The 26,520-nt window shown below is 41.6% G+C and overlaps 1 protein-coding gene across 1 annotated transcript; it reads right to left on the bottom strand.

The window, feature by feature from the left end:
- Window positions 1-295: 295 nt before the first annotated feature.
- LHCGR (luteinizing hormone/choriogonadotropin receptor) lies at window positions 296-26,520 on the bottom strand (the record flags this gene model as incomplete). Its single annotated transcript, XM_082047894.1, has 11 exons — window positions 296-1,909; window positions 4,260-4,340; window positions 7,575-7,760; window positions 8,933-9,007; window positions 9,673-9,741; window positions 12,368-12,445; window positions 12,539-12,613; window positions 13,111-13,185; window positions 15,839-15,913; window positions 19,883-19,954; window positions 26,375-26,520. 11 exons carry the CDS (start codon window positions 26,518-26,520, stop codon window positions 661-663), a joined length of 2,181 nt encoding a protein of 726 aa, XP_081904020.1. The 3' UTR covers window positions 296-660.

Genomic DNA, 26,520 nt, shown 5'->3' with positions numbered 1-26,520 from the left:
TGTGGTTTTATAGCTGTTGCACCTCTTGCGATTTCCAGATCATATGCGGTTGCGTATGGGTTAATTTTTTATAGTAAATTACCTACCAGCTCAGACTGAGATCTAATGTAAATTTTGAAATTGCTAGTAACAAATGTTTAGCAGGTCAACTTTTCTCCTTGGTGACATCTTTACAACCTAATGCTTCAACACTGTTCTTTAACGAAGTGTAGGTTGCTGTGTAATTGGAAGTTTCTGTTGATGAAATGAAGGGAGGCATCTAGTTTAGTGCCACTTTCCTTAACCCAATGGTGCCAGTGCAGCTGACAAGAGTGGAAAAAGAGAGCATGAAATGTAGCAGACAGGCTTTAAATACCCCCAGGGAAGCAGATTCGGAGAAAAAGGAGCCAGATTGCAATCACTGCAGTACCTGTTAACTTCAAGAGCACCTTGACTACTCCTGGGCTCCACTGGTTTCCCCCCAAAGAGGAGTTTTGCCTCTCATCACAAAAGAAGAAAGGGGAAATACCACTTCGGACCTTGGAACAGTTACGTTGCATAAGAAGGATTGATTGGCATTTTTATTTATTGTGAAATGTTCAAGATATTGTCAAATAATTCCTAGTCACAAGAATAATTACAGCTGGCCTTGCAAAGCGCTGCATCTATTGGTGCTCTGGTTTAATTTTCATTGCAAGGCATCTTGTCCCGTACTGCAGGATACGGCTTCTCTAACGCCGACAAGAGCAGCAGCACTTGTGAGGCTTTGCTGGGGCCTGGGGCTGAGCTGCCGTTCTTGCAGTTGGAGGTATAAGCAGAGAAATAGTTCATCCTGTAAAGCTCCGCTCGGCTCTTACAGCAACCAAGCTTGCTCATCAGCAGAAAGAAATCCCTTCGGAATGCTTTGGTGAAAATCGCGTAGAGAAATGGATTTGCGCAGGAGTTGACAGGGTAAAATAAAACCAGCAAAATCTTGGAGTTTGTCACTGTGATGAGAGGTACTTTAAAGGCAGCGGATATGGCAAAAAAGGAGATGGGGGCCATGCAGGTAAAATCCGTGAAGATCAGTATTGCCATTCTCTTGGCGACCTTGGTATCTTTATTGGCAGCTACAAGCTCTGGGTTCTGAACAGCTATGTAAATCTTAATGTAGCAAGCACAAATGACAATGAAGGCGACAACGTTGAGCACTAAGATCAGCAATATGTAGGCTTGGGAAATACTCGTTTCGATATCCATGGGTAAACAAATGCTGACCTTCATGTAACTGCTGACCCCGAGGAGAGGCAGCGCTGCTATGAAGATGGAGAAGACCCAGCCGCCGAGCATGATTGGCACGGCGTGCCGCAGCCGCAGCTTCCGATCCAGCTGCATGGCGTAGGTGATGGTGTGCCACCTCTCGACAGTGATCACCGTCAGCGTGTACACCGAGAGCTCGCTGGCAAAGACGGTGAAAAAGCCGGCAGTGCTGCAGCCGCTGCCCGTCTGCCAGTCTATGGCGTGGTTGTAGTACTGGCCGCTCGTCTGGGCGTCGACAGAAGCAATGAGCAGCAGGTAAAGTCCCATGCAAAAATCGGCAAAGGAGAGGTTGCACATAAGGAAGCGAGGAACGGTGAGCTTGTAATGGCTCGTTATGAGAACGAGGAGTACGGTGAAATTGCCAGCAATGGCAAGGATGTTGATAAACCAGATCAGGACTCTGAGAAAGCTGTATCCCAGGATGTCTTCGCAAGGATTAAATGCATCTGGTTCTGGAGTGCACGTGAGTATTTTAGGCTGACAAAAGTCATACTCGAAGTCAAAGTCGGTCATTTCACTGTCATCGAAAATGGCTGAGTAGCTATAAGGAGAGGTTTCTTCATCTGTTGCGAATGGGTAAATGCTCTTTTCTGCTGACCACAGCGATGTGTTGTAAGAGTAATCTCTGTAACTATTTAAAAAAACCCCACAAATAGAAGTGAATTATTTGTTACAGGCTGCTCACACTCTTTTGTAAAATACAACAGATAACACTTGTTTTAAAACAGTTACTTCCTACATGTGTTTCTACAGGGTGTTAACATATAATGAAGCTTTGTAAGGATGCTTTTTGTTTGGGTAGCAGCCTTGGAGAGCAGCAGAGGTCATAATCACATCCACAGAAATGCTTTCTTATACAACTTATTTGCAAGTATTTAATCTTGATTGCTTTGGAAGCAAGCCATCTTTCTCATGCTGCTAGTACACTGTTCAAACTGCAGTAACACTCGAATTGATGGATTATAGGCTTGATGTAATATAGGTCTATCGGAAAGTTATAGAAGCCAAACCAAAATAACCTAAGGACTTCAACTGTGCAACCTTACCTCCCCAAGGAAATGAAATTATCAAAGTCCTGAGACTACATATGACTTGGGAAGCGATGAGGAATTTGATATTCACAGTACTATAAAATGAGGAGTAGAAGTGCACAGTTAACTAATGTCAATGGCTAGGATGATCTTTTTAGGCCCCTTCGAATCCCTAGCATTCTGTGATTCTGTGTGAATATATTAAGTTTAGACTGGACCCAATGCCTAATTATAAATATTTCTACATGTTTAAAACAGATCTCTCTAATCTCCAGGTCATCAGTAGTGTGAGGATAAGCCCGACAAAGAAGAAACATTTTAAAAACAAGCACTGTCCCTTCAGATTCCCTGCCATAACGGGTACCTATTTGCAGTACTATCCAGAAATATCCATTCCAGCTGTGTTTGGGCAAACACTCAATCTGCAGTGTGAGACTTGGAAAACATCTCTGTGGAGGACAACTCTTCAGAAAATGGGCAGCTGTGGGATCACTTAAATACATGCTTAAATTTCTGCATCTACTGAAGCATATACATTATACTATTTTTCTGGAGCAGGGTCTCAACTGGCAAATGAAGCTGAGCTGCTTTTCAACTATTCCTGTTGGGCAAATAACTTTGCAGTACTGTTATCCTAACTCTTCTCCCTGTACATGAAAATATGCCCAATGTCTTGCTGCTTCTTGCCTGAGTTAAACTGGTAGAGCAGGGAATATATTTAACTCTATTTACTAATAAAAAATATTTGTGGCTTGCTGTGAGGCCATGCAAACATGCTGCCATGTGCCAGCTGTTTTTTTTTCTTCTAATAAGAGCTCAGGACTGTCAGCCGATTTCTGCTATGCTTCCCAAACTTTGCAACTTACAGCCTTTCAGCCCATGAATCATGACCTTCATTTGCTTAACATAATGTCTGCTTGGAGAATTGCTGGGATGGAGACTTACCAAAGCAAAAAGCTTCAGGAGCCAACAGACTGGGCAGACTATTTAATGCACAGTAGGAGTGCAACAGATGCTAATCCAAAGCAGGCGATTACTCTGGCGTAGGCGCTGGTGATTTGCGTGATCATATTTCTCACATATTTCTTTACACAAGGCCGAATAAAGCTAGACCACAAGTGTAGGACACCTCATGAATCAACCACTAAGATAATGTCCAAGGAAGTCAGCATCCCAGTGAATCAATCACACGTGGCTGTTTTTAGCTGTTGGAATTTTGTGACCACAACCTTTTCTTTCCTAGACACTGCAATGCTCTAACCCCACCTCATGGCTGAAGAGAAGTCCCATGGTCTCCCATTTAGATTTAGAGGGACGGAGAGTTGCAGAGCCTCAAACTTCTCTTTTAAATACTGTCTTAGAGCCTGTGTCATCCAGCATGGCCAACACCAACAATTTTGATTTTAGCCTTTCTCATTGTCCTGCTGAACACCGTCAAACAGAACTGTGATGATATGGAAAGACAGATTTAGAAGAGGTAAACCAATTGCAGGGGGGTCATCAAATTTCTAACTCAGGGGCTCTATTTCTACCATGGAAAACTGCTGACATACAGACTTTTAATTATCCTTTCTATAGGCAAAAAAAAACCCCACAGTAGCAGCTCTTTGAATCACGCAAATAACTGCAATTATCTCAGGGCATGAAAAGCCTCCATGTAGGACATTAACTTTCTTAAATATTTAATCACGGCTTTGAAAGTCTTTCAAGAATTCAGAAGAGAAGCTGGAGCCAGTAAAGCTTATGAAATTGTTTTTTCCCCCTTTGCTTTTTAACATCAAAAATCACAAATCTTGGTTTAATGATCATAAAATTGCCACAGTGCAACTTGTAAGGGTGACTAGGTCGGCAGCAAAAGACTTGCTTTTTTGGAAAAAAACCCACATGAACAGCAGGAGGGCAAGGTCCATATTTGCTACTTCCAGCATCTGTAAGCAGAGAGGTACTTACAATATTTCATTTGTTGGTTTCCTCATGGTGCTTTCGCACACTTTGGAGAAGTTGTCAAAAATAGAAAGCAAGGAACTTTGTCTGAAAGAAGGATGAAAAGAAAGTTGAATTTCAGTCTGGATTTTGGCCAAGTTCTCATCTTCTCTGCAAGTGATCTTCACAGACACATAAGGTAAGCCAGAGGTGGCCTCACAGTAGTGTGAACATTCACGTAGAACTCTAGAAGTGGGGAGGAGAAGGCTTCAAATACTGTGGCAGTAGGCAGTACCTCATGGTGGGATAAAAGGATGGTCTTTCAGCTTGGTTATTGTTTATGATGTATTTTTGTATTGAAATAACTTTAGCTGGGACTAAAAGGTATGTTTTGCCTCGTGAAATATTGTATTGAAGTGGGCCAGGTTCTCTACCGGTATGAATGTTAGCAGTTATGCCTGCTTTTAGAGAAGTGCATGTTAACAATAGCTGGGAAGCTCGCCTGATACTCCCTTTTCAAAAACTGTTTGGGATCTGGAGGTAGACCTTACATGCTGGAAGAAAAGCAATTTGAAAAGTACAAATTGAAAGATGACCTATTTGGGAAAATCTCTGGTTCTGAGGCTTTGAAAGGATGAGCCAGGTACTCTGCCTGGGTGAATGGAAATGGCTTTGTGTGACCTCATTGCAACAGCAGAAAGAGCTGGCAAAACCACTGTGCTCTTTTGTGTACTCCTAAGAGAATCAGACACTTGGAAGCTTATAGAAAGTTTTATATATAATGAGAGAAATAAGGTTTTAAGATGTCAATCTAAGCCCCTATATGATCCTTATAAATAATGGGATGGCAACAGAAATAGGCAGTTTTTTTGTAATTTTTTTGAAGATGTGGTATAACCTGCTTCCCCTGCCCCCTTGCCATCCCTCTCCCATTCAGACCAGTGGAAGAAGGTCCTGGGGACTGAATCCCACATTCCACCTCTCTTACATGGCTCAGGGAATGAGCACACCACAATTGTACCCCAGAAATCTCAAGAGTATTTGGTCTGAGTACTATCATTTCCCTAATGTCTGTGATGCTGACTTAAGTGACCCTGCTTGCCCGGTGAGATACATGCAAGACCTTGTCCCTGTATCTCACTGAGCAGAGTGTGCCACCCATAGGTGCTAAGGAATGAGATATGGGGCAGTAAAGACTATGTGGGAAGACTGTATATAGGGTACAGGGCAACAGAATGGGCTAGGAGACAGAAACAGGCTGCAGCTGGGTGACCATGAGAATACACAACCACACAAAGACTTCCCTGTGTAACCTGGGAAGGTCTTGGGAGGTCTCAGTCTCTATGTCCCTCTGCTATCACCAGTAGATGACAAGGTGTCCTGGTTTTGTTAAAAAACAAGTTTCTCTTTTAGTGAATTTGCCTGTCAGCTAAAGCCTTCATATTAGCTGCATTTTCCTGGAGAACCAGATACATGTTTTGGTAAACATAGCAGTGGAATGCAAGGTTATTGATAATGAATGGATGCACCTCTCGCGAGAGGGACAACGAGAAACAGGTGACCAAGAAACTGACTAATTGTGTATAACATTCCATTCACATGAATACTTCATATAAAAGTTGGAGATCACGAGGATCTTGTCCCTTTTTCCCTTTTGCTTATGGCCGACATTAGGAGAGGACCTTGCTAGTCGTCCCTGTGAACTGAGGCCTAGTGACAGACTGAATCCAGCTCCGGTTGCCTGCAGAGTCCATTTCAGGACTTCGGGTGCCGGCTCTGCAGTTGCTGAGACTTTCAAGATTGGTTTTGTATATTTTGTATTATTTTCTCTATTCTTATTAGTAGCATTAGTAAAACATTGTTAATTTTTCCAACTCTCTTCTCTCTGTCCTTCTTTTCCTCCCGATAGCCTGTCCTTATTGGGAAGGGGGGAGAGGGAGGGGCTAAAGGGGGAAGTGGAGGTGGAGAGGAGGTTAACAATACATCTGCCATGGTTTTATTGTCACCCCACAATCTAAACCCTCGACACAAGGAAAACAGCCAGAGATCTGCCTCTTGTTCCTCTGCAGTAGCTGGTCACATAGAAGATACAGCCCGTGACTCGTACAGGTTTTTCCAGCAGCTGGGGCTGTGCAGATGGGTAACGTGCCAGCACTGCTCTGAATCCTGCTGTGCCCCAGTTAGTTGGGCAGCACAGTTTCCTGATTTGCATTTTTTTTTTTTTCCTACTAAAAAAACAGCCACCAATTATAAGAAAGCGACTAACTCAAGCATCCCTGTTTTTATAGAGTATGATAATGTTGCCAACTCAAGCACCTGAAATTAATATCAGAAAAGTAGTTGTCTTCATCAGAATGAATAAAACTTTTTGGTTTTTTTTTCTGGTCCCAGAGTTGCTTCGGCATTGAATGTGCTCAGAGATTTAATCTGGGACTGAATCAGAGTTTAGTAGCAATGGAAACCCTTGACTGTAGGATCTTCACTCTACTCTTGCTGAACCAGGAACCACTTAGTAAAATGATGTATGCCAAGAAAGCATAGCATCACCCCTAATTTTAATTTTAATTGAAATCTACTCCTGCCTTGGCAATGCAGTGCTGATGTGATGGCATACAAGTTGCACAGATCAGGCTTCCCACAAATGACTGCTCAGTGCATCTTTTCTGTAGCCTTCATTTGAGACAGATGGGAAGCAAGGTATCCTCATAGCCTCAACTAACCTCATTTGGAGTTACTTTGGCTGCCTAAAGCCAACTAAGGGTTGATTTCTTTGAAAAAAAAATGCTGAAAAATTAGTTCCAGTTGTCTGAGATTGACCTCCCCGAATTAGCAGATGCAAAGCTCTCTCTGGGCCATGGTTCCAATAGCGGGGAGACCAATACTGTCTATTGTTACCTGAAATGACAGGGACTAAACCAAATAACCTCTTTCTGCAGGATTCCTAATTTTAGTGAGTAATTGCAAGCCTGCCTTTTCTACTAGGCCATCATATCACCTGCAGTAGATAAGCTACATAGCTAAAGGCTATTGATGGACACTTATCTTCCAAGTAGGATTTTTAATTGAGATACCAAGAAAAATATAAGCTTTAAGCAAACTCAGAATAATGTTCCTGCTGGCAGATCTTGGCACAGGATGGGATCCATTTCTATTCTAAAATAAATGGAGGTAATTTTCCTGGCTTTAGCACAGATCTGTTGTTTTGTGTGAGGCCTCGCTATGTACCACAGCTTCCTTGTAACTGGAATAAGGATAATCAAACCTTGTGAGCTGAATAAAACTGAATTGCCATTTTGGAGCTTCTGAAGTATTGCAATACAATAATGTGCTATTCATACTTACTTCTCTGTCCTTAGATTTCGAAAAGCACAGCAGTGGCTGGGATACGTTAGAACAGCTTCCAGAAGATTGCTGAATTTATCCAGTGGTGGCAGTCTCTTTAACGAGTAAGATGATGTTGCATTTAAGACTTGAACGGCCTCGAGCCCATAACTAGGCAGGGACTCCAGCGCTGTGTAAGAAACATCCCTGTGAAATAAAGGAAGTATTATCTTTTCACATGTATAAAAATACCACTGAAGCGTTGATGGTAGGTAACCGCAACTCATTTTTTGACAAAGGCCTAAATCTGCAAAGCCATTTCAGCACCTGATACCCAGCTCAGAAACACAAGAGCAGTGGGGTAAGAGCATTCCCACGGCCCAGGAGCTCCAGTGAGGCAAGGAGCTCACTTTGTTCTGGGGAAACCAAACCCCATTGTTTCAGGGGATGTCCCTGACTTCTCTGTTTGAAAGTCACTAAGCACGGAGCAAGGGATGGCTCTTAAGGCCAGAGAAAGTGGGTGGACGTGACTCTCCAGCCAGCTAACAAGTAAGATGCCCTCATGGCTCTCTGTTTGGCTCTGAAGGGCTGTTCGAGGTGTTTTAATTGAATGGTTATTAATTAAAACACATAAAATAATCCATCATTCTTGCCAAGACAAACTTAAGCACTTTGGCTTTGAGTAACTTTAGAGGAATGTTTTTCAAGTTGGGTAAGGAAAGGCTATCGACATGACTAAGGATTTTCAGAGTCAGGCTGTTAAACAGGGGAAAAAAAGGCTACAATTGTGAAAGTGATATTAGTAATGCCATGTACTGTAAAGCAGTGGCACGTGCAGCTCATAGTGCTATTTATGGAACCACCTACTGGGTTTTATTGCACAGAGTTACAGCCAGTCCAGCCCTCCAGTAAGTACTTGATTAATAAAGCATGAGGATGATAATAATGTGTTTTATTCAGCACAGGCTAATAGTATGCAATCAGCTAGTTCAGCTTTATGACCAAATTCTAAAATAATATGTTGTAAAAACATACTCATCCTACCAAAGAGAAGTTAGTTTGCAATGTCAGAACGTAAGGCACAGGAATAGAATCAGGAGGATGTGACACAAAGTAAAGGCCAACATATCTAAGAGGCAGAGGTCAATGCCAACACTAAAACTGGTTGATACACATTTGTCATGGTGCAAACTGAGCCTTCCACCCTGTAATTTCATGACATCTCATTGACATATTTCCATTTTACAAGCAGAAGGTAAGAGATTATGTTTTCTTCCAGACTCAAAGCCTGTGTTTGCTGAGATGATGCAGCCCACGTAGCACATCCAGGTTCCCGTGGGACACCTAAAATCCCAGGTAACGGAGCGGTGGGTACTTACAGGACATCTGGCCCTGTGGCCCCTCTCAGGGCGTCGTCATGTATCCACCTGAGGTTCTTATTGTCCTTCAGGATTCTGTGGAATCGAACATTAAGTCTCTTTACATCCATATTTTAAAATAACCCTTTTTTGTTTTCTTCTTTCTGTCTATTTCAGTCCTTTCTCCCACCATAGTGGTTGTTGTTGCAATATCTGGCCTGGGAGCGCTTGAGTTTTTCATGAGACCTTTCCTTCTGCTGATGCCACCAGATCACTGTAATCTATGCTTAATTCTGATAATTTCCAGTTTCTTCTGACTTAAACCAGCAACCAATCTGGTTCCTTCACTCCAGCAGCATATATAAATGCAGCAAAAGTTGTGTCTAAACCAAGAGGCTAGTCCCAGAGCCTGCGAGAGTGATCTAGAAACTGTTGATGTTTCCAGATGTAAAATGTAGGTTTGGGCTATGGTTTCAAGATTTCCACTATTGCTGCTAAGTTTAAGAATGTATTAAATTTTGTTAAAAATTATGAGCTTTTTAAATAAAAAACCTGCAGCATTCTAAGGGATGGTGTTTGAGGAAAAGCAGTAAGCACTGCAGGATTAACAACTGAGTCGCAATGACACTGAAACATGCAGTTTTCTAATAGGTATCAGAAAATGCAAGACACAGTCCGTTAAGCTGAAGGAAGAGCCTCTGACTGTACTTGAACTACTATTTCCTGTTTAAAAAAATATGGAGGAGGTGAAATGTACTCACAATTGATTCAGCTTTGTCCCATTGAAGGCATGGCTGTGGATGTCTTCGAATCCATTTTTATATAATTTCCTGGGGATTAAAAAAAAAACACGCAAGGAAAAAAACATGTGGAAGATATGAGGTTTAAAATTTTAATGCTGCATTCATTTTAATGAAGAGAGGATCTTGCTTATAAAGAACATAAGTAACTATTGCATGATTTACGTTAACTCTAAAATGAAGATAAAATTGCAGCTTAAATTCCCTAAGCACCTTCCTGTTTAGCTGTTGAAGAGAACTTCTGCTTACGTACAGATCCTCCCTGCTCCAAGGAGCTCACCTGTGCCTGCCTTGGGCTGAGATCCAGAAACAAGACATTATTCCAAGCAGGCAGACAACAACCTGGAGGCAGAAGACCTGGACTTTGTGGTCTCAGCACATGCAATGGAAGGCTGCCAGGGCTAGAGAAGTGTCAGGTGGAAAGCAACTCTAAAACAAGAGGGTGCTGGTGGATTGCAGATCCAGCAGCCCAAGAGAGAGCTTTGCAGAGAGGCAGGCATGAGTTGTGCATCATCCAGGGGTCAGGGAGCTACCAGCTCCTCCAAAGCGGGGCTGCTAAGCTGGGTTTGTGCTGCAGAAACCTTGCTGTTCCCTGTGCTGCACCACGGATGCTTGGTGCCACGTTGAGTTCTTCATTCTCCACCCTGGGACCAGATGGCTGGGCTCTGCTGCACCTGAGGTCCAGCTCTCCTTTGTTAGGAGATCTAACCTATGAGTCCCATTTCCCTGAGGAAAATCCATTTCTGATATTAAGTTAATGTTTCCAACAGAATTTCAATATTATCATTTGTATATAGTACTTTTTCTTTAATATTAAGCCCTAATGGAAAATGTGGTGAAGTTTATAAATTACACAAAATCTCTGCTTCTTCACTTGTTTTTGGGAGAGCAGAATCTGGGGCTATGAAACGTGCTCCCAAGAAAAGCTGGAAGTATGGGCTCCAGAGCGCCTGGCTACAATTGATGCGAGAAGGTATCTATCTCAGCACGATGCTGAAATAAGTGCTTTCTTTAAAAAACCATGAGGATATGTAGGATCAATTTCCCCATCCACATGAAACACTTACTGTTTGAAAGACTGAATTAGCTATTTGTAGTGCACAGTATTACTACAGGTTGACTTTACACCTTCATAGATGGATTACTTGTGTTTCACCAGACTGTGCTGCAACAACCAGAATTATTTCAGCTAATTACAGTTAAACACATGGGGTGGAGTTAACATGTAGCTCTACAATTAGGAAGCTGCTGATAAGGTAATTATTTTCTTCTTGTGGTGAGCTCTCTATCAGAAAAGGATGGGAGAAAATTATCATTAGCTGTTTCCAGACTGATTTTGACTCCCATTTAATACACTTTAGGGTTACAGTAAAAATTTTAAGCACCTTTCTCAATCTCTTGCACGTTCATTTTCTTGCACCACTAACAGAATAATAATTTTGCTGAAGTTACTTAGAGAACTTGCTGGTAGGAAAGAGGTGTATAGGATGAAATTATACCCTAAACTAAGCAATTGCTCCTCTTTAACGTTTGGTGGAGTAGTCTTCAGTCACATTTATGCTCAGCTCCTCTAATGGTTGCAGAAGGTATTGGTCAACGCATTTAAAAAAAAGAAATCTCTATTGAAATTACTGTCATGCTGGCAAATCAGCCTGATGTAGTGCCCAATCCAGTCAACTACAGCACTTGCTTGTGTGCACAGCTCATTTGCAGGTGCAAGTATTGATGGAGTTTTGTGTGGGGGTTTTGGTACACTCTTGTCTCAAGGCAAGACTCTCCATCTGGATGTGTGCTGCCTTTTAATACCAGTCTGGTCTGCAAAGGTTGGCTTTACTGGCCTCCAAATGGGTATTTGTATCTATATACACAAAGTAGTTGGCCTGCTGCTGCCATCTGTTGCTCAGCTGGTCCTTCCTCAGGAAACCTCAATTCCAGTCCTGTCCTACGGTGAGGCTCAGTCTGTGATTCTTCTCCTATTTCAGCACTTTATGGAAGTCTTTGTGAAGGCAAGAGTCCTGTGGAATCCACACGTGGTTCTTGCTGTGCTGACAGATGACATCTCACTTTGGCTTTCTGCTGCTTTTTGCATCCCTCGAGTGGGGCATCTCATTTGGCATCAAACCAACCTGTCTCATAGGTGGCTGTGCCAATGAATCCACAGTTTGCTAAAAGGAAAGTCTTGGTGGGGAGAATCAACATAATCCGAGTCAAGTGAAATCAGGGTAAGAACAAACATTGGTACTTTGTACCTCATCTTCGGAGGGAACCTGATCCATAGTATCCACCTGCTTGGTCCCTGCAAACATTTTTTTCAGGAAACCGCATCACTCAGGGAAGGAGAGAGACCCTGGCCTCCAGCACAGCTTTTGGAATTTATGTCCTCTTGATAGTACTTTTAAAAATGGTGTTGCATGGAAGATGAGGATTTGGATTTTTTTCTCATATTTTCTTTCCTATGTAAATTTAGCTTTGGGATAATACCCTGCTCTTCAGCTTGAAGAACACCTCTCTACTTCCTAAGCGTTTCATTTAACTCATAATACAGACATGTATTGTATAGGGCTTAATTTCAAGGTTTTTATACAGTTGAGCTGCTCTCCTCAAGCTGAAGTGTTATCTTCACAGAAGGAACTGCAGCTAGGACTGTTTTACTTACAGTGTCAGCGATTCATTGTTCATCCCCTGGAAAGCATTTTGTGGTATAGTTGTCATACGCAAGTTATCACAGAGCTCCCTTTGGGATTAAAAAAAAAAAAGGCATTTTTGTCAGTGATCCAGGAACAAGATGGAAAGACTCCCAGCTGGGTTAGGTTGGGTCTCTACTTACAAAATAAAATGAGCTTCTAATGAGAAGATCTGTGTCAGGTCTGGAAATAGTCTTAATCCAGTGTTACAAATGCTCCTAGAGAAAAGCATAATTCTTATTTACAGGAAAAAGATTACCAGAGTGGATGCAACAAGAAGCCAACTTGGTAGGTGCAAGTTTAACAATGTATTAAAAGGTGACAAATTTTCAATTTTTGATTAGGCTCCAATTGTGTTTGTAAGACCTATAAAAATTAAGTTTGTAGCATCCTCAAGCAGTGCCCTGGAGAAGCAACCTATGTTACCTCTACATTAAGCACAAAGAAGAGATTTAGTTACCCCTTTTGCATGTTATCTTGTCTATCTGAAAGCTTTATTCTAGAAATAAGCACTTAGCAGAGCTAATTTGCAGACTTGACTACTGGTTTGTCCATTACTACCCAGGCCTGGGCTACTTTATTTTTTTGCCTATTTAAAGACTTTACTACTGGTTAACTGCCCATTAAAGGTACTGTAAATGATGTATGTACTTTTAGTGTACCGTAATGCATGAACAAAGAAAAAAAAGTCAAACAGAAAATAACTTTTTCTTACAGGTATTTTAGCCTTGGAAGGTTTCTGAAAGCTCCGTCCTCGATGTGCAACAGGTTTTTTGTGTTCAGGATTAATCTGTAATGAGGAAAAAGTATTTCAGTATTGTATTCGTTATACGTTTGGGAGGATCCTGAATTTTGCTAGCCATTGGCCTTGTCAGAAAACAGTCAAGTGCAGAACATGACAGAAGGCTCTCCAGCTGCACACAAACTTTCTACAAATACACTGCAAGTCCATTTTGAAGCACTGTTGGTAATTGGTAATAAAAGTGGCTTGTAATTGTTAGGTAGCTGACAGAAGGTGATGGCTCCTGAATTCTCTTTGTTCACTGAGCTGAGACAATTTGGATATCCTCGTCACTGGTGATAATTAGCATTTTGCCATCATCTGGTGGTTCCTTGGTATAGTTTTGTGCCCCTCACTACAGGAAAGACATTGAGGTGCTGGAGAGAGTTCAGAGAAGGGCAATGAAGCTGGTGAGGGGTCTGGAGCACAAGTCTGATGAGGAGCAGCTGAGGGAACTGGGGCTGTTTCAGCCTGGAGAAAAGGAGGCTGAGGGGAGACCTTATGGCTGTCTGCAACTACCTGAAAGGAGGTTGTAGCATGGAGAGTGTTGGGCTCTGGTCCCAAATAGCAAGTGATAGGACAAGACGAAATGGCCTCAAGTTGTGCCAGGGGAGGTTCAGATTGGATATTAGGAAAAAATCTCTTCACGGAAAGAGTGGTCAGGCACTGGAAGACGCTGCCCAGGGAAGTGGTGGAGTCACCATCCCTGGAGGTGTTTATTACAAAAGATCTGTGGATGAGGTTCTTAGGGTTTAGTGCCAGAATTAGGGTAATGGTTGGACTCTGATCTTAAGAGTCTCTTCCAACCAAAATGATTCTATATGTGTTCTGGGTTCACAGCGTGTCTAACACAGTGAGCTTCTGCTTTACTGCAGGAGCTCCGAGGCACAAGCCCACTACCATCACGGTGACGGTGCCTCCAACTGGTGGTCTTGGGGGTGGGGCTGAGCAAGGAGCCTGAGCTCTGCGCATCTGTGTGCATGCCTGGTCCCTGCCCTGCAATCGGATTCCTTTGCATCATCCTGTGTCTCCATCATATTAATGAGGCAGTTCCTCAGATGGTTTAAAATGTTAGACCACCACAGTCTTCATTAGATAGTGGCTAGTAGCACCAGATGCCTGCTTAGATCTGCATGAACTGGGAGATGGAGATAAGTATGTGAGAGGTGGGTGTTGGTCTCTCCTCCCAGGTAACAAGTGACAGGACTAAAGGAAACATCCTGAAGTTACACCAGGGGAGATTTAAATTGGATATTAGGAAAAATTTCTTCACTAAAAGAGTTATCAAGCACTGGAACAGACTGCCCAGGGAAGTGGTGGAGTCACCATCCCTGGAGGTATTTAAAAGATGTGTAGATATGGTGCTTAGGGACATGGTTTAGTGCTGGACTTGGCAGTGTGAGGCTTATGGTTGGACTCGATGGTCTTAAGGGTCTTTCCCAACCTAAATGATTCTGTGATATACTGTTTGCTAGCAGGTGTTCAAAAATGGGACAGACCCTCTCAATCAAGGAGCACTTTCTGTAGCTGTACTATTTGGTAAACCTATCTATTTGCATAAAAGCTCAATAGCCATAACCCAGCTACCTCTTTATGCAGCTTTTACAAAATTCAAAGCTTTTATCATGTGAATTTGCAACAAGAATTCAAATCCAAGAATGCCAATGAACCTGCCTGCCCTGATTATCCATTGAAAGTGGCCTTGAGTGCAGCTTTGGACGTGAAACCCTTGCAATGTGATGCTTGTAGAGCATTCACGGTTCACATAGATTTTCTTGCTAGTTTCCTGTAGCTCTTTAATGATCTTGCTCAGCTTTTTGGTTTTGGCAAATGACAAGCTATCCATAAACTGTAGGTAAATGCATTGGGTCAAATCTTTTATTCTGTCCCTAAACTCACCACTGATTCTACTGGAAGCAGGACCCAGTCTGAGGTGGACAAATCTGTATCTCTTGCTTATGTGAGCAAGTAACTGGCTTCAGTGGAGTACAAGGGGAAAAAAAAAAAAGATGGATTTGTCCTCGCTCAGTTGCACTATTTTTAAGCCACTCACTGATCATGCTGTGTGAAAAAGGCAGTAATGAGATATTGAATCAGATTTATGGTTTCCAATTTCACTAAATATTTCAGAGCATTCTCCCAGTCATTGCTTTAACTCACTCTCTCTCTCAGAGGCCTGTGCTATGCAGGTCAAATTCAAAATGGGTACATGTTCTGTTTGACTGATATTTTAGTGCTCAACAGAAGAGCTATGCATACTAAGCAGATGTATTTAAATACTGTAGGCCTTTAAAAACTGCATCTTCAAAAAGGAAGATTTTTCTCATCTGTTGTCATCTCAAATTACTTCCCCGCTTAGAAGGCTCGACAGTGCCGGCAAAAGTAGACACAGAGCTCCACTCCCATCGTGGAGCTCACTGAAAGCAATGGGATTTCTATGCATGGATGTCTTTGCAAGATTTAGATCTCCAAGGCTAGACCTTACAGAGTGCTCACTATTTTATATGAGACTTTGGAGAGAAATGTTTCTCATTCTAGATCTAATCCAAAGCCAAGCAAAATAACAGAGGAAGATCTGGACCAAGAATGCTTCTCTGGAGACTCTTTACTCTTTGATGATCCTAAATCATGACATAGACACCTTTCTTTAACTGATGCTTACATTTCAGACAAAGTGGGAAGGCTGTCAAATGCACTTGCTTCTATTCTCTCTAGGGAGTCGCTCTGAGAGATTTCACTGTAATGAAAAGGCAGACACAAAGCAATACATTAATGGAAAAGATACCAGAAATCAGCTTTCCACTTCATATTTACTTCTTTTATACACAGTTGTTCACCCGCCCCCCACACCCCCCCCGCCCCAATTCTTGTTTGGCATCAGTGTCTGTTCATGTCTCCTCTCAGGCACAGAACCATAGAATAGTTTGGGCTGGAAGGGACCTTCAAAGCTCATCCAGTCCAACCCCCCTGCAATGAGCAGGGACATCTTCAACTAGATCAGGTTGCTCAGAGCCCCGTCCAGCCTGGCCTGGAATGTCTCCAGGGATGGGGCATCTACCACCTCTCTGGGCAACCTGGACCAGTGTTTCACCACCCTCATTGTAAAACATTTCTTCCTCATGTCTAGCCTGAATCACCCCTCTTTTAGTTTAAAACCATCACCCCTTGTCCTATCGCAACAGGCCCTGCTAAAAAGTCTTTATTATAGGCACCTTTTAGGTACTGAAAGGCTGCGATAAGGTCTCATGAGAGCTGGTGCCAGCAGGGTTTGAGAAGGACCAGCCTTTTGCTGTCTCGGCAAAGAAGTATGCCAGCCCTTTGGAATAAGTATCTCTAACAGCCAATCTCCATTTGCTCACGAAATTGTAGGTAGGGTAGTGGCTCGGGGCCAGAACTAATGTAAAGAGTGAGCCTAAGCCTGTGAGCCTTTTGCTTTTATCATCGGTGTTGCTTAGTGAATTTATTTGCATGGGTAAGGATGTAGATCATGTTCATGGTGCTTCATACACTATTATTAAGTCACGATGATGGTCATCTAATCCACTAATGTAGAAATACATAAATATGCATTCAGTGCACTTTATGAATAATTTTTGGATGTAAATGCCTTTTTTATTCCATACATGCAAATGGAGAGGAAGTGGCTCTTTTTCACCACTACACCAACCAACACGACCGTTTTTGTAGGCACTGTCAGATTTTGATGTACTGATGCTCTTATTCAACACATGTATTAAGAATAATGAATGCTGAGTATAGAGAAAAAGAAAATATACTTATTCGATGACTGTGAAATGCTTGCTAGATTAAGACTTATGGGGCTACACAAAACTGACTGCTGAAAGTAAATATTCATGCATATATAGGGTAAAAGTCTTCCAAACAATGTTTTCTCTTGACAGAATTGACTGGAAGGGCACACAAACTCAACCTAAGATTATACACTGTCAAGAAAAAAAAATGTTTTTTCCAAACAACTGGAATGCATCTACAGAATCAGAGCCAGTCTTATCATAGTCGTGAGAGTTATCTTATTGCAATTGTAATTACAAGAAAATAAGGATATAAAACCCCTTAGACCAGAATGAATTGTTTTTTTATTTGTAGTGGCAAAGGTGGATGCGCACTAGAAATCATATATTAAATACATATGAATTTCTTACAGAAGTATTCATTATTTTTTCCATAATCAGAATTCAGTGAGATTGTTATTTTTGGTATTGCACGAAAGAAAAATGGATGAAGAACAAGTGGTCTGCTGAGTGCCTGATCCTTAAAGACTCATCGGCTGGGAAGGATCAGTGTCTGGTCGCAGAACTTGAAGGCTCTTTCAGGTCTGGGGTCTGAAACATCGTCCTCCGTGTTGCTCACTGGCTCCCCATTTATATGTGTTCGAATGAGTTATGGCAGTGAGAATAATTTATCATCTGATTTGCAGATGGTGCTGAGTTGCCAAATGGATGATTTAGAGATTTATAAATTAAAAATATGCAGTTTTCAAAGTAATACTAAATCTCAATAAGATTATGAAGTGTTCTGTAGATTTACTTCAGACAAATAGATCAATTTCTATGCTGTTAATTTGAAGAGATACATTAAAGGATGCAGGCAAATAAATTAAATTCTCTTTATGGAAGAGAAAATGTCAATGAACAAAACATTCTCTGTGAAGAATAGTATATGCATACAGTTTGGGAAAGTTTAGCCTTAAGTCATACAGGTAGGAGAAACTTTGTAGATTTCAGTTGGTCTCCCATCTGAAAATGATATATTCTCATTAATCATTAAGATGCAAGTGATTGCAATAATACAGTGCCATTGGACTGTACTGTAATACTTCACTGTAGTGGAATACATGCAGCAGGGTTTAGCTTATTTTCTACTTGCTAGAGTTACAGGAACATATAATTTGAACAAAATTGTTTAACCAATTTTCACTAAAAGCTAAACTAATCCAGCTGGGTCTATTCAGGCATTGGCATTACCCTCATCCTTCAAGTCTTTGTCTTCAAAACTGAACCACAAAAGCGTTTTCTACTTTCTCTGTTTCCTTGAAAATAAATTATGTAACATCTAATATATATTTTAATATCTGATGCACTATGTGCTCTTCACAGGTGAAGAGAAGTACAAAAAGTGCACCTTGAAAAGAAAGTGGCGTAGTTTGTGCTGTTTCTTTGGTTCTGGAGGAGGTTATCCCCCTATTCTGCATTGCACTGGTGTGTCATCAACTTTGTGCTTTAGAGATGTACTGATTTGACTGAAAATGAGTTAATTTTCTTCATGCAGTTAGAAACCCTTTTCTTTCATGGCTAGCAGGCTCATTATTTGGACTTAGTTTGAGAACAAGAGATAACACGCCAGCACAAAGTTAATGTTTTAATCGCTCTGGTCTGAGAGCCAAGGATGTTCTGAGTGCTCTGCCCACAGGTGTGAGGCAGCGAGGAAGGGGGCAGAGATGGGGCAGAGCTTGACTGACCACCACACTGATCAATAAGAGAATTCCATCCCATTAGCATCATGCTTCATATTTAAGGAGAGTAGGCATCTTCTGTCTCGCTCTCTCTCAGGCACTTCTCTTTCTTGCTCTCGGGCATTTTTTTTTTTCTCTCATGCATTCTTTCTTAGCTCTTTTTTATCAGAGCCAGGGGAGTTTGGTTTGGGACGTTTAGTTCTGCCTTTTGCCATTTTGCAGAGGCCTCTGGGCTTTTCTGCCTTTTTCCTCTTTTTTCTCTGTTCGGGACCAGGGCGCTGCTTCCTGGGACTGGCTGCTCAGTTGTGGACAGTTTGTGAGGAATTGCCTTGAGTATCTTTTATTTCTATTTTATATGTATATATACACACATATATACACACACATATATATACATATATATATATATAAAACTAGTAGTGTATTGGTATTCTGTTATTTTATTAAACTGTGTTTATCTCAATCCAAATTTCTCCCTTCCCTTTCAATTCTCTCCCCTATTGGGGGGAAGGGGGCGAGTGAGCAGATGTTGCGGTTGTATTGCTAGCTCAGGTTAAACCACGACAAGAAACCACTCAATGCAGACAGAATAAAAAAATAGCAAATAACGGAGACTCAAATGTGCCATCTTTCAGTTAGAACAACGGAAAAAAAGGCAAGAGTGGTCGGACGAGCCTTACAGTGTGAGTTCTTGACATAAAATACGTACAAAATGAAGGGAGGGGAAGCAACACAGACCCAGTGTGCAAAATTACAGCCCTTCTAAACCGAAAGATCCAAGAAAGGGTTCAGTCCTACTGATCCCCTGCCAAGCTTATATTTCAGTGCAAAACACCAAAGAAGTATCTTATTTGCGTACTACATAAATGTATTATCACAGAATGCCACAGCTATCATGGCAAAGATAAAGTGTTATGATAGAAATCAATCTCCTCTGCCAATCAAAAGCACCTGTCATCAGCTATTAAGCTGTATCCAGTTCTCTCCAACACATTTCTTATGTGATCTGTTAAGCAACTCCAGAAAGTCATATCTTTTCAGAAAATCTTTTACATACGGTTTATAAGAAAATAAATGCTATGTTATCTTTCCCCAGTGTCTTTTTCACCAATACTATGTTTTAGCAACACATTTTCACATTATTGTAAAAAGATTTTATTTGGGATGGAGGTTTATGATAGAATTTCTAGTGAGAAATTAAGGAAAAGCCTATGAAAAATTTTGTCAACTTACATGATGAAGGCATCTCTGAGTCCTTCAAATGCATGTGATGGGATTACTTTTACAGGCAGGTGAGTAAATAATCTGAAAAAAGAAGAGAGGGAGGAAGGGATTGTGAGGCACAGGGTTTCCTTGTTTACAGATTGTACCATTATGGTGGGCAGAAAAACAAAAAAGCATAAAGCCATTTTATTTCACCCGCAGTTCTTTGTACCTCTGGAGTCTGATCCACTTACCATTCATCTCAGTTAAATGGAATTCAAAGGATATTGGGTCACTTCCTCAACAGCATAAATTTAAGACTAATCACCATCAAATCAATAATAATCGTAACCTATTAAATAAAATAATAACCTCATGGAAGTGGTCTGCTACATTTACAGTCAAGGGAAGATAAAGGCTTATTTAAAGTTAATTCTGCAGAAAAAGTGGCTTTCATGTAAAGCTTTTTCTCTATAAAACAGTATCTTTGCATTCTCTGGATCGTGTTCTCCTCCCAGCAGTATCCCTGTAACATTGCAGGGTTGCACCCTGAATTCATTGGCAATGCACTGGCTGTGTACAAGTGTAGAAGAGTCAGGCCTGGTGTGGTGAATTTTTTGGGTTTTTTTTTCAATAAATTGCATCAGTGTGGCTAGTTGATTAGAAGCAAGTTTATATTTTCCTTTTTAATTTTTTAGTTACTTTGAATGAGAAGTTAATAACGATGTGGAAGACAGAGCTGCATTTTACCATTCTGCTCCACATCTGCATCAGAATACTTTTACCAGCCAATTTATCTAGCCATGACCACACTCTCCCTGATAAAGGCCATAGGAAAATATTTAACATATTTCAAGACGTTATCTCTGTGCAAACAGATAATTGCTCCATTTTGTTTTATAATTACAAATATCTAGTCAGAGACATTTGTTTCCCATCCTTAAACCCCCCTCAAGGTTTTTTTACTGAAATGTGTCCGTGCTATTCATATAACCTGCTTTTTTAAAATTCGTCGTCATAATTCTTTATCCAAAGACAATTAAAAATGTTTTTCAACTTTTATATATATATATAAAATATATATACTTTTATATAAAAATGTATACTTTATATATATATGCAAATATGTCATGCCCACACAATATAATGGCAGGCTGTCACACATACATATGTCTTGGGGTTACAATTCTAGAGGTACCAAGGAGCCTGGGAGTCAATTCCTAGCTATGTTCCAAATAGTCTGTATGATTTGGGGCAAAGCATTTAGTTTCCTTGCACCTTGACTCCCTGTCAGCAAACTGGGAATAGCAGTTCTTCCCTACCTAAGAGGGACATTTTTGATGCTGCTGTGATTGGGTCATACCTGTCTCGAGATGGATGCTGGCTCGTCGTATTGCGTGTGAGGTTTGGTTAAATCAGAAATGAAATTGAATCATGTGTTTTGAAAAAAATGTATTTGCCCCTGAAGGGACAGAAGGGTAGAGATAATTCTGTAGTAGGGTTCAATACTCTGAGCCAAAAAGAAAACAACTTCAAGAAGTAATAAAAAGTAGAAGCTGAGAAATTCCTGCTCTATAACCCTGGCAGCAGGAACCTCCTCATAACTGCACCATCGGCTGGGTCTGCTTCCAGAATAAACCATGCCTTTTGTGAAACTGTTTGCAAAAAGTATTATTATTTAAAAAAAAAAAAAAAAAGAATGTTTCTGAAAGTGCAAAAAAGTAAAGCCAGGTCTTGGCTTTTAATGACATCAGAATCTTCCACCCAAGAACCTCCTATCTCCTACCCCCCTGTGATGTGCCGGTGAGCAGTGTGGTAGTTGTAAATTCCCGTAATTCATGGCTCAGACTGACCTGCTGAAAGCCCTTGGCAACAGTGCTCTGAGCTGAGACACCTCAGCTGGGCGATTAAATTTAAGTGGGATGACCCAGCACTTTTAACACGTACTGTAGTTAAACTGCACGACAGCAGTTAATCCATTCTGTATTTCAACTTCATTGGTTTTTGTTTTTTAATTCTCATGAGTTCACCTTGATAGCTGGAACTGTGAACTCATCTGCATTGACATTACCTCGTCCCATTAAGCATCTCACCAAACAGCAAGAACAAAGGAAAAAGGCAATGCATAATCAGCCTTCCCTCTTAATCCTCAAAATACTGGTGTAGCATTCATAGACACTTCCACATTGACAGAAACATTTGAATTCACCAAAGAGGTAAATGTTCCCATCCCTGTTCCTGCCCACTTTATCTTTGTGGTTTGTACCTGAAACCTTGCCTGTTTTAAAGGGAAACGTGTTCATTCAGATGTCTCTATACTTACAACATTTTGAAGAAGATCCTTTAGCTTGCTGAGCACAATCCAGCCTCTGTATATAAGCATTTAGGTTAATAGAGTTTTGAACTGCTTGTTGCAGGATTAATTTTTTCCAAAGCACCGAGTAAAGCGAGGTCTTATCTCATGTGTTGAAGTCTGTGCTATTGAACATGACTGATGTCTTTGATAGCACACAATGAAACTCAAGCAGGTACTGGCAGGAATTAAATATTGATTTCTTTCTGAGAGCACTCAGATTGTGACCAGTTATTCATCTCTTAGAGTTGAGGAAGCTCTTGTCAAAAAAAAGAAAGAACAAACTGGGTTTTACAAAGCTACAAAGTCTTTATACATCTAACCTGCCCATGCTACTAGCCAGATTTCTGTAGCTCACGAAAGGACAGATGCATCCATCTTTAATACACATTACCAACACCGTTTTGAAAGAGTGTTGTTAGTTAAAGCCTGAACTTTTGCACTTTTAATAAAAACTGTAATGTTTCTTTCATAGTTAATACATCACAACTTGTATTCTTGTACCCCCTCCTGCCATTCAGCAGCTGACAATACTGCAGCTCCAGGTAACTGCAGAGCTTTTCATCCTTGGAGAAGGGATGGACAGAAAGGAGTGGGGAGCCAGCCAGGCTTGTTGGCATTCACCAGCCCTTAGTGTTTCTGTAAATCACCCTAGGTTTTCAACGTACATAATTCTAGGCAGTAAGGTTTGAAATGGCTAGGCTAAATATCTGTAAGGCTATCCAAGAACATTAGGAGAGGCAGGACCAGTGCATAGATTGATCAAATCCTATCCTTGCTTGGTAGCTGAAATAATGTCCTCTCTTCAGCTAGCATTTGTTCCCTGTATTTTTGTTTTGAAATCATACAGTGGATTTTTGACAGGGATGATTGTCTTCCTTTTATTAGGAATACTGGGGCCTGTAGGGACCACAAGAGCAAACCACCTTCCGCTTCCTCTGCTGTGAATATATGGATGGAGCAATAAGAGCTCTTTAGAAAATGTTCATGGGCAGTCTGTCTCAAGGATGCAGTGGCATAAAACCACTACCATATTTTTATTTTTTTTTTTTTAATTCTGGCATATAGCAGAGGCAACTTGACACAATTTGACAACAGTTTATATCTGCTAAAAGATAAGCTTCTGCTCCTGCACTACCACACAGACTCCAGCTTCAAGAGAAGCTTTTGAGAGATCTGGAGACCAGAAGACCGCAGGACCACTGGCAGACCTGTTCATGAGGAATCAAAACACAAGCCCACTCACACTACTGGAGAAAATCTCTGTATCACAGAACCGGCCTTTTTCAAAATGTGATTAGTTCAACTGATAAATAATAATAATAAACTAAAAAAAAACAGCAATAGGTATGTCCTTATAGCAATAGGTATGAATGTGTTACTGTAGCTGGGTTGCCTGTTATATATTAGTATCTCTATTTTATAGGATTACTCATATTTCTAATGCCCTGAAGGTGAATTCTTGCTGGGAGTGGAAAACATCTTATTCTGTGGTGTCCTTGGCCTTAAATCAGAAGGACTGGGAATATTGATTCAAACTAAGACTGAAAGCACAGCATTTTCCTATAGTTTTTACCAGCTTCTGGGGGCAGCGTAAAGAGTTGGCATTGAGTTCTAAAGCCCTGTATATCAGGCATTATCTTCCTGAAATGTGAACTATGGTGCTGGATATGTCACATGAACAGCCAAGGAGTACTTTCTGCTAGGTGGGGATGGGTGAATATCCCAAAGATGCAAATATGCCCGCGGTGGTAGAAATGTCTACTTGTTCAGTCTTTTGCCACAAAGCTTTGGACCTGGTGCCTGAAATTAATCGTGAGCCACTCACACTACTGCAGAAACCCTTCCCCACCCCCTCCCCGAAATTATTAGTGCGCTTGCAAGCACTACACTGCCATTCCCCTGGTGCACACAAGTACTGATGTGACTATGAAGGCACAAAAGAAACTTTGTCTTGCTTTGTCTCTCTTATAAGGAGCTGTGCAGGGGAAGAAGACGGCTAAAAAGATATTGGTAAAGTATGGAAGGACAGGAAGTCAGTAAAATGACAAAGCTGGAAAAACAGCATGAGGTAGACAGTAAGAGGGGGGGAGAAAAAGAGGTGAAAGCAAATAAACTTGAAAAAGAACTAAAATACAGTAAGAATACACATACACCTGTAGGCTTGGAGACTACATTCATTAGTATAGCTTTGTAATTGTCTGATGAATGTAAGTTTTCCATTAAAAACAAAGAAACACCACAAAACCCCAAAGTACAAAGAAACTGAAATTTAATAGTATAGTTCCAGATTCACTATAAATCAGGTTGGATGTGGCCTGGAAGCAGGAGCTGGACATATCTGTGTAAATGCAGACTGAAAAACAGAGAGATTTTTTTGACAACTGAGTGTAAATATTTTCTCTGCAGTATTGTGCAGAATCTTGGTTGAATTATTTTCTGACTGTAAAGTTGGTTTCTACAGCCAGCCTAATAGCTGGACTTTGTACCTAACTGTATAGTTTAAATGTTATATTAAAGGTTGAAAGGGAAAAAAATCTTCCCTTATTTTTGCCCGTAATCTAGTCTTGTTGATTTGAGTGAAACGTAACTGGCAGCAGCCATAAGCCCATTATCTGTCTTAACCTCATCACTGAAGTTGGGATGTGATTTCTGCTTAGAGTGACAGATTGAAAAAGGAAAAATAAAAGTGTAAACCAAAAAAGAAAGAAAATAATCACGTAAGTTTAGAAACATGCTTGTTGCAATAACTCTGGAGAGTCCCTCCAGCATCCACAGGCTCTGCTTTCTCTGACACTAAGGTAAAATGGAAATGGGGAGGAAATAAACCTCAGGATAGAGATGTTTCTAAAAACTGACTTTGGAGGAAGGATTCACATGGCTCTAGACTACTACAAACTAGTATTTCTTGCTTCTATCAATTCTTGAGCTAGGGAGAAAGGAAAGAGGAGACCAGGGATAGTATCATCTCTGGGGAATTTCAAGAGCATATTAAATTTACAAACAAAGTTGCTGAAAATTAAAAACACTGGCTTTGTTAACAAAAGGGGCACAATAAGAAAACCTCAGCTCAATTCTTCCACAGATAACCAAAGGATCCTAGAAACAACAACTGTGCTATCTGTTGGTCGTCTAATCCCATATTTTGACGCCATGATTGTTTAGATCAGTGTTGTGATAGAGCCCTTAAACAACACAACAACACTTGAATACCTACATATATCAACTATATCTACTAGATCATGAGTTTGGAATATGGTGTGGAAGTGGGGTAAAGGAATAAGCCTGTGATTCCCTGTTATTACAATTTAATCCTAATTCCAGAAGAGCATTAGGCAGAAGGATATGATGAACCACCCCACAGAGATCTGAACAGCTGTGAAAACTCACAGCAGCTTTTTTACTGCCAGAGAGGGAAAAAAGATAAGCCACTAACTTGTCACTGAGTTGGACCCTGAAAAGAGGCAACGAGCACTGCTAGGAGGATTCTGATGCTTTAATATGGGGGGCTTTAAATTGCATAAGCTTTGGGAGAAGATGCTGGGAAAAGTCAGATTTGTGAAAGTAAAAACAAACAAACTCCAGAACTGACAGAGGTTTTATGAACAAATATCGACCTTTTAATCAGGTTTCTTTAAAGTTACCTAGGCCACTACAAGGCACTGTTTTTAGAATAGGAAAGGCAGCTTTTGCGTCCTGTCACGGCAGGAGAATGAAGTTCAGATAACCGAACCACTTCCGTCACCGAGGCTGGTGGCGTACAGCAGGAGCTTTTGAGAGTGCAACACCTTGCCCATTGAGAAAACGTCCCGAAAGGACGGGCATCGTCTTCCTGAGGAGAAAACCGCTGCCTCCGAGCTCCCGCCGGACTCCCCACGGTCAGGCAGCGGCACGTCAGGCTGCGAAACCCGCGTACAACTTCAGCCCCGACTACACCACATCTTCTCCCCTCAGCGGGATGGGCGACTCCCCAAAACTGCCGCCGCGCCGGCAGAGCGCACGGCCGGGGCGCCGGGAAAGGCAGCGCTGCTCCGCGGTGCGCGTACTGCCCCCGACCCGCGGAGCGGACGCGGAGCAGCAGGTCCCCGGCACCCCGCCCGCTCCCCCGGGCACGTAAGAGCATGTCCCCCCCCGCCCCAACTCTGGCCAATGCGCCCCGCGGTACTTACGCGCGGGCGGGCGCGGGGAGCGCCCCGTGCGGGGGCGGCGGGCAGCGCAGGGCGCCCTGGCTGCAGGCGCAGCGGTGCGGGCAGTGTCCGCCCGCCGCGGGCAGCAGCGGCGGCAGCAGCAGGAGGGCCAGCAGCGCGGGGACCAT

Source organism: Streptopelia decaocto (genome assembly GCF_964273445.1).
Source record: "Streptopelia decaocto genome assembly, chromosome: 3".
Taxonomy (NCBI): Eukaryota; Metazoa; Chordata; class Aves; order Columbiformes; family Columbidae; genus Streptopelia; species Streptopelia decaocto.
This window is presented reverse-complemented; position numbering and strand designations above follow the sequence as displayed.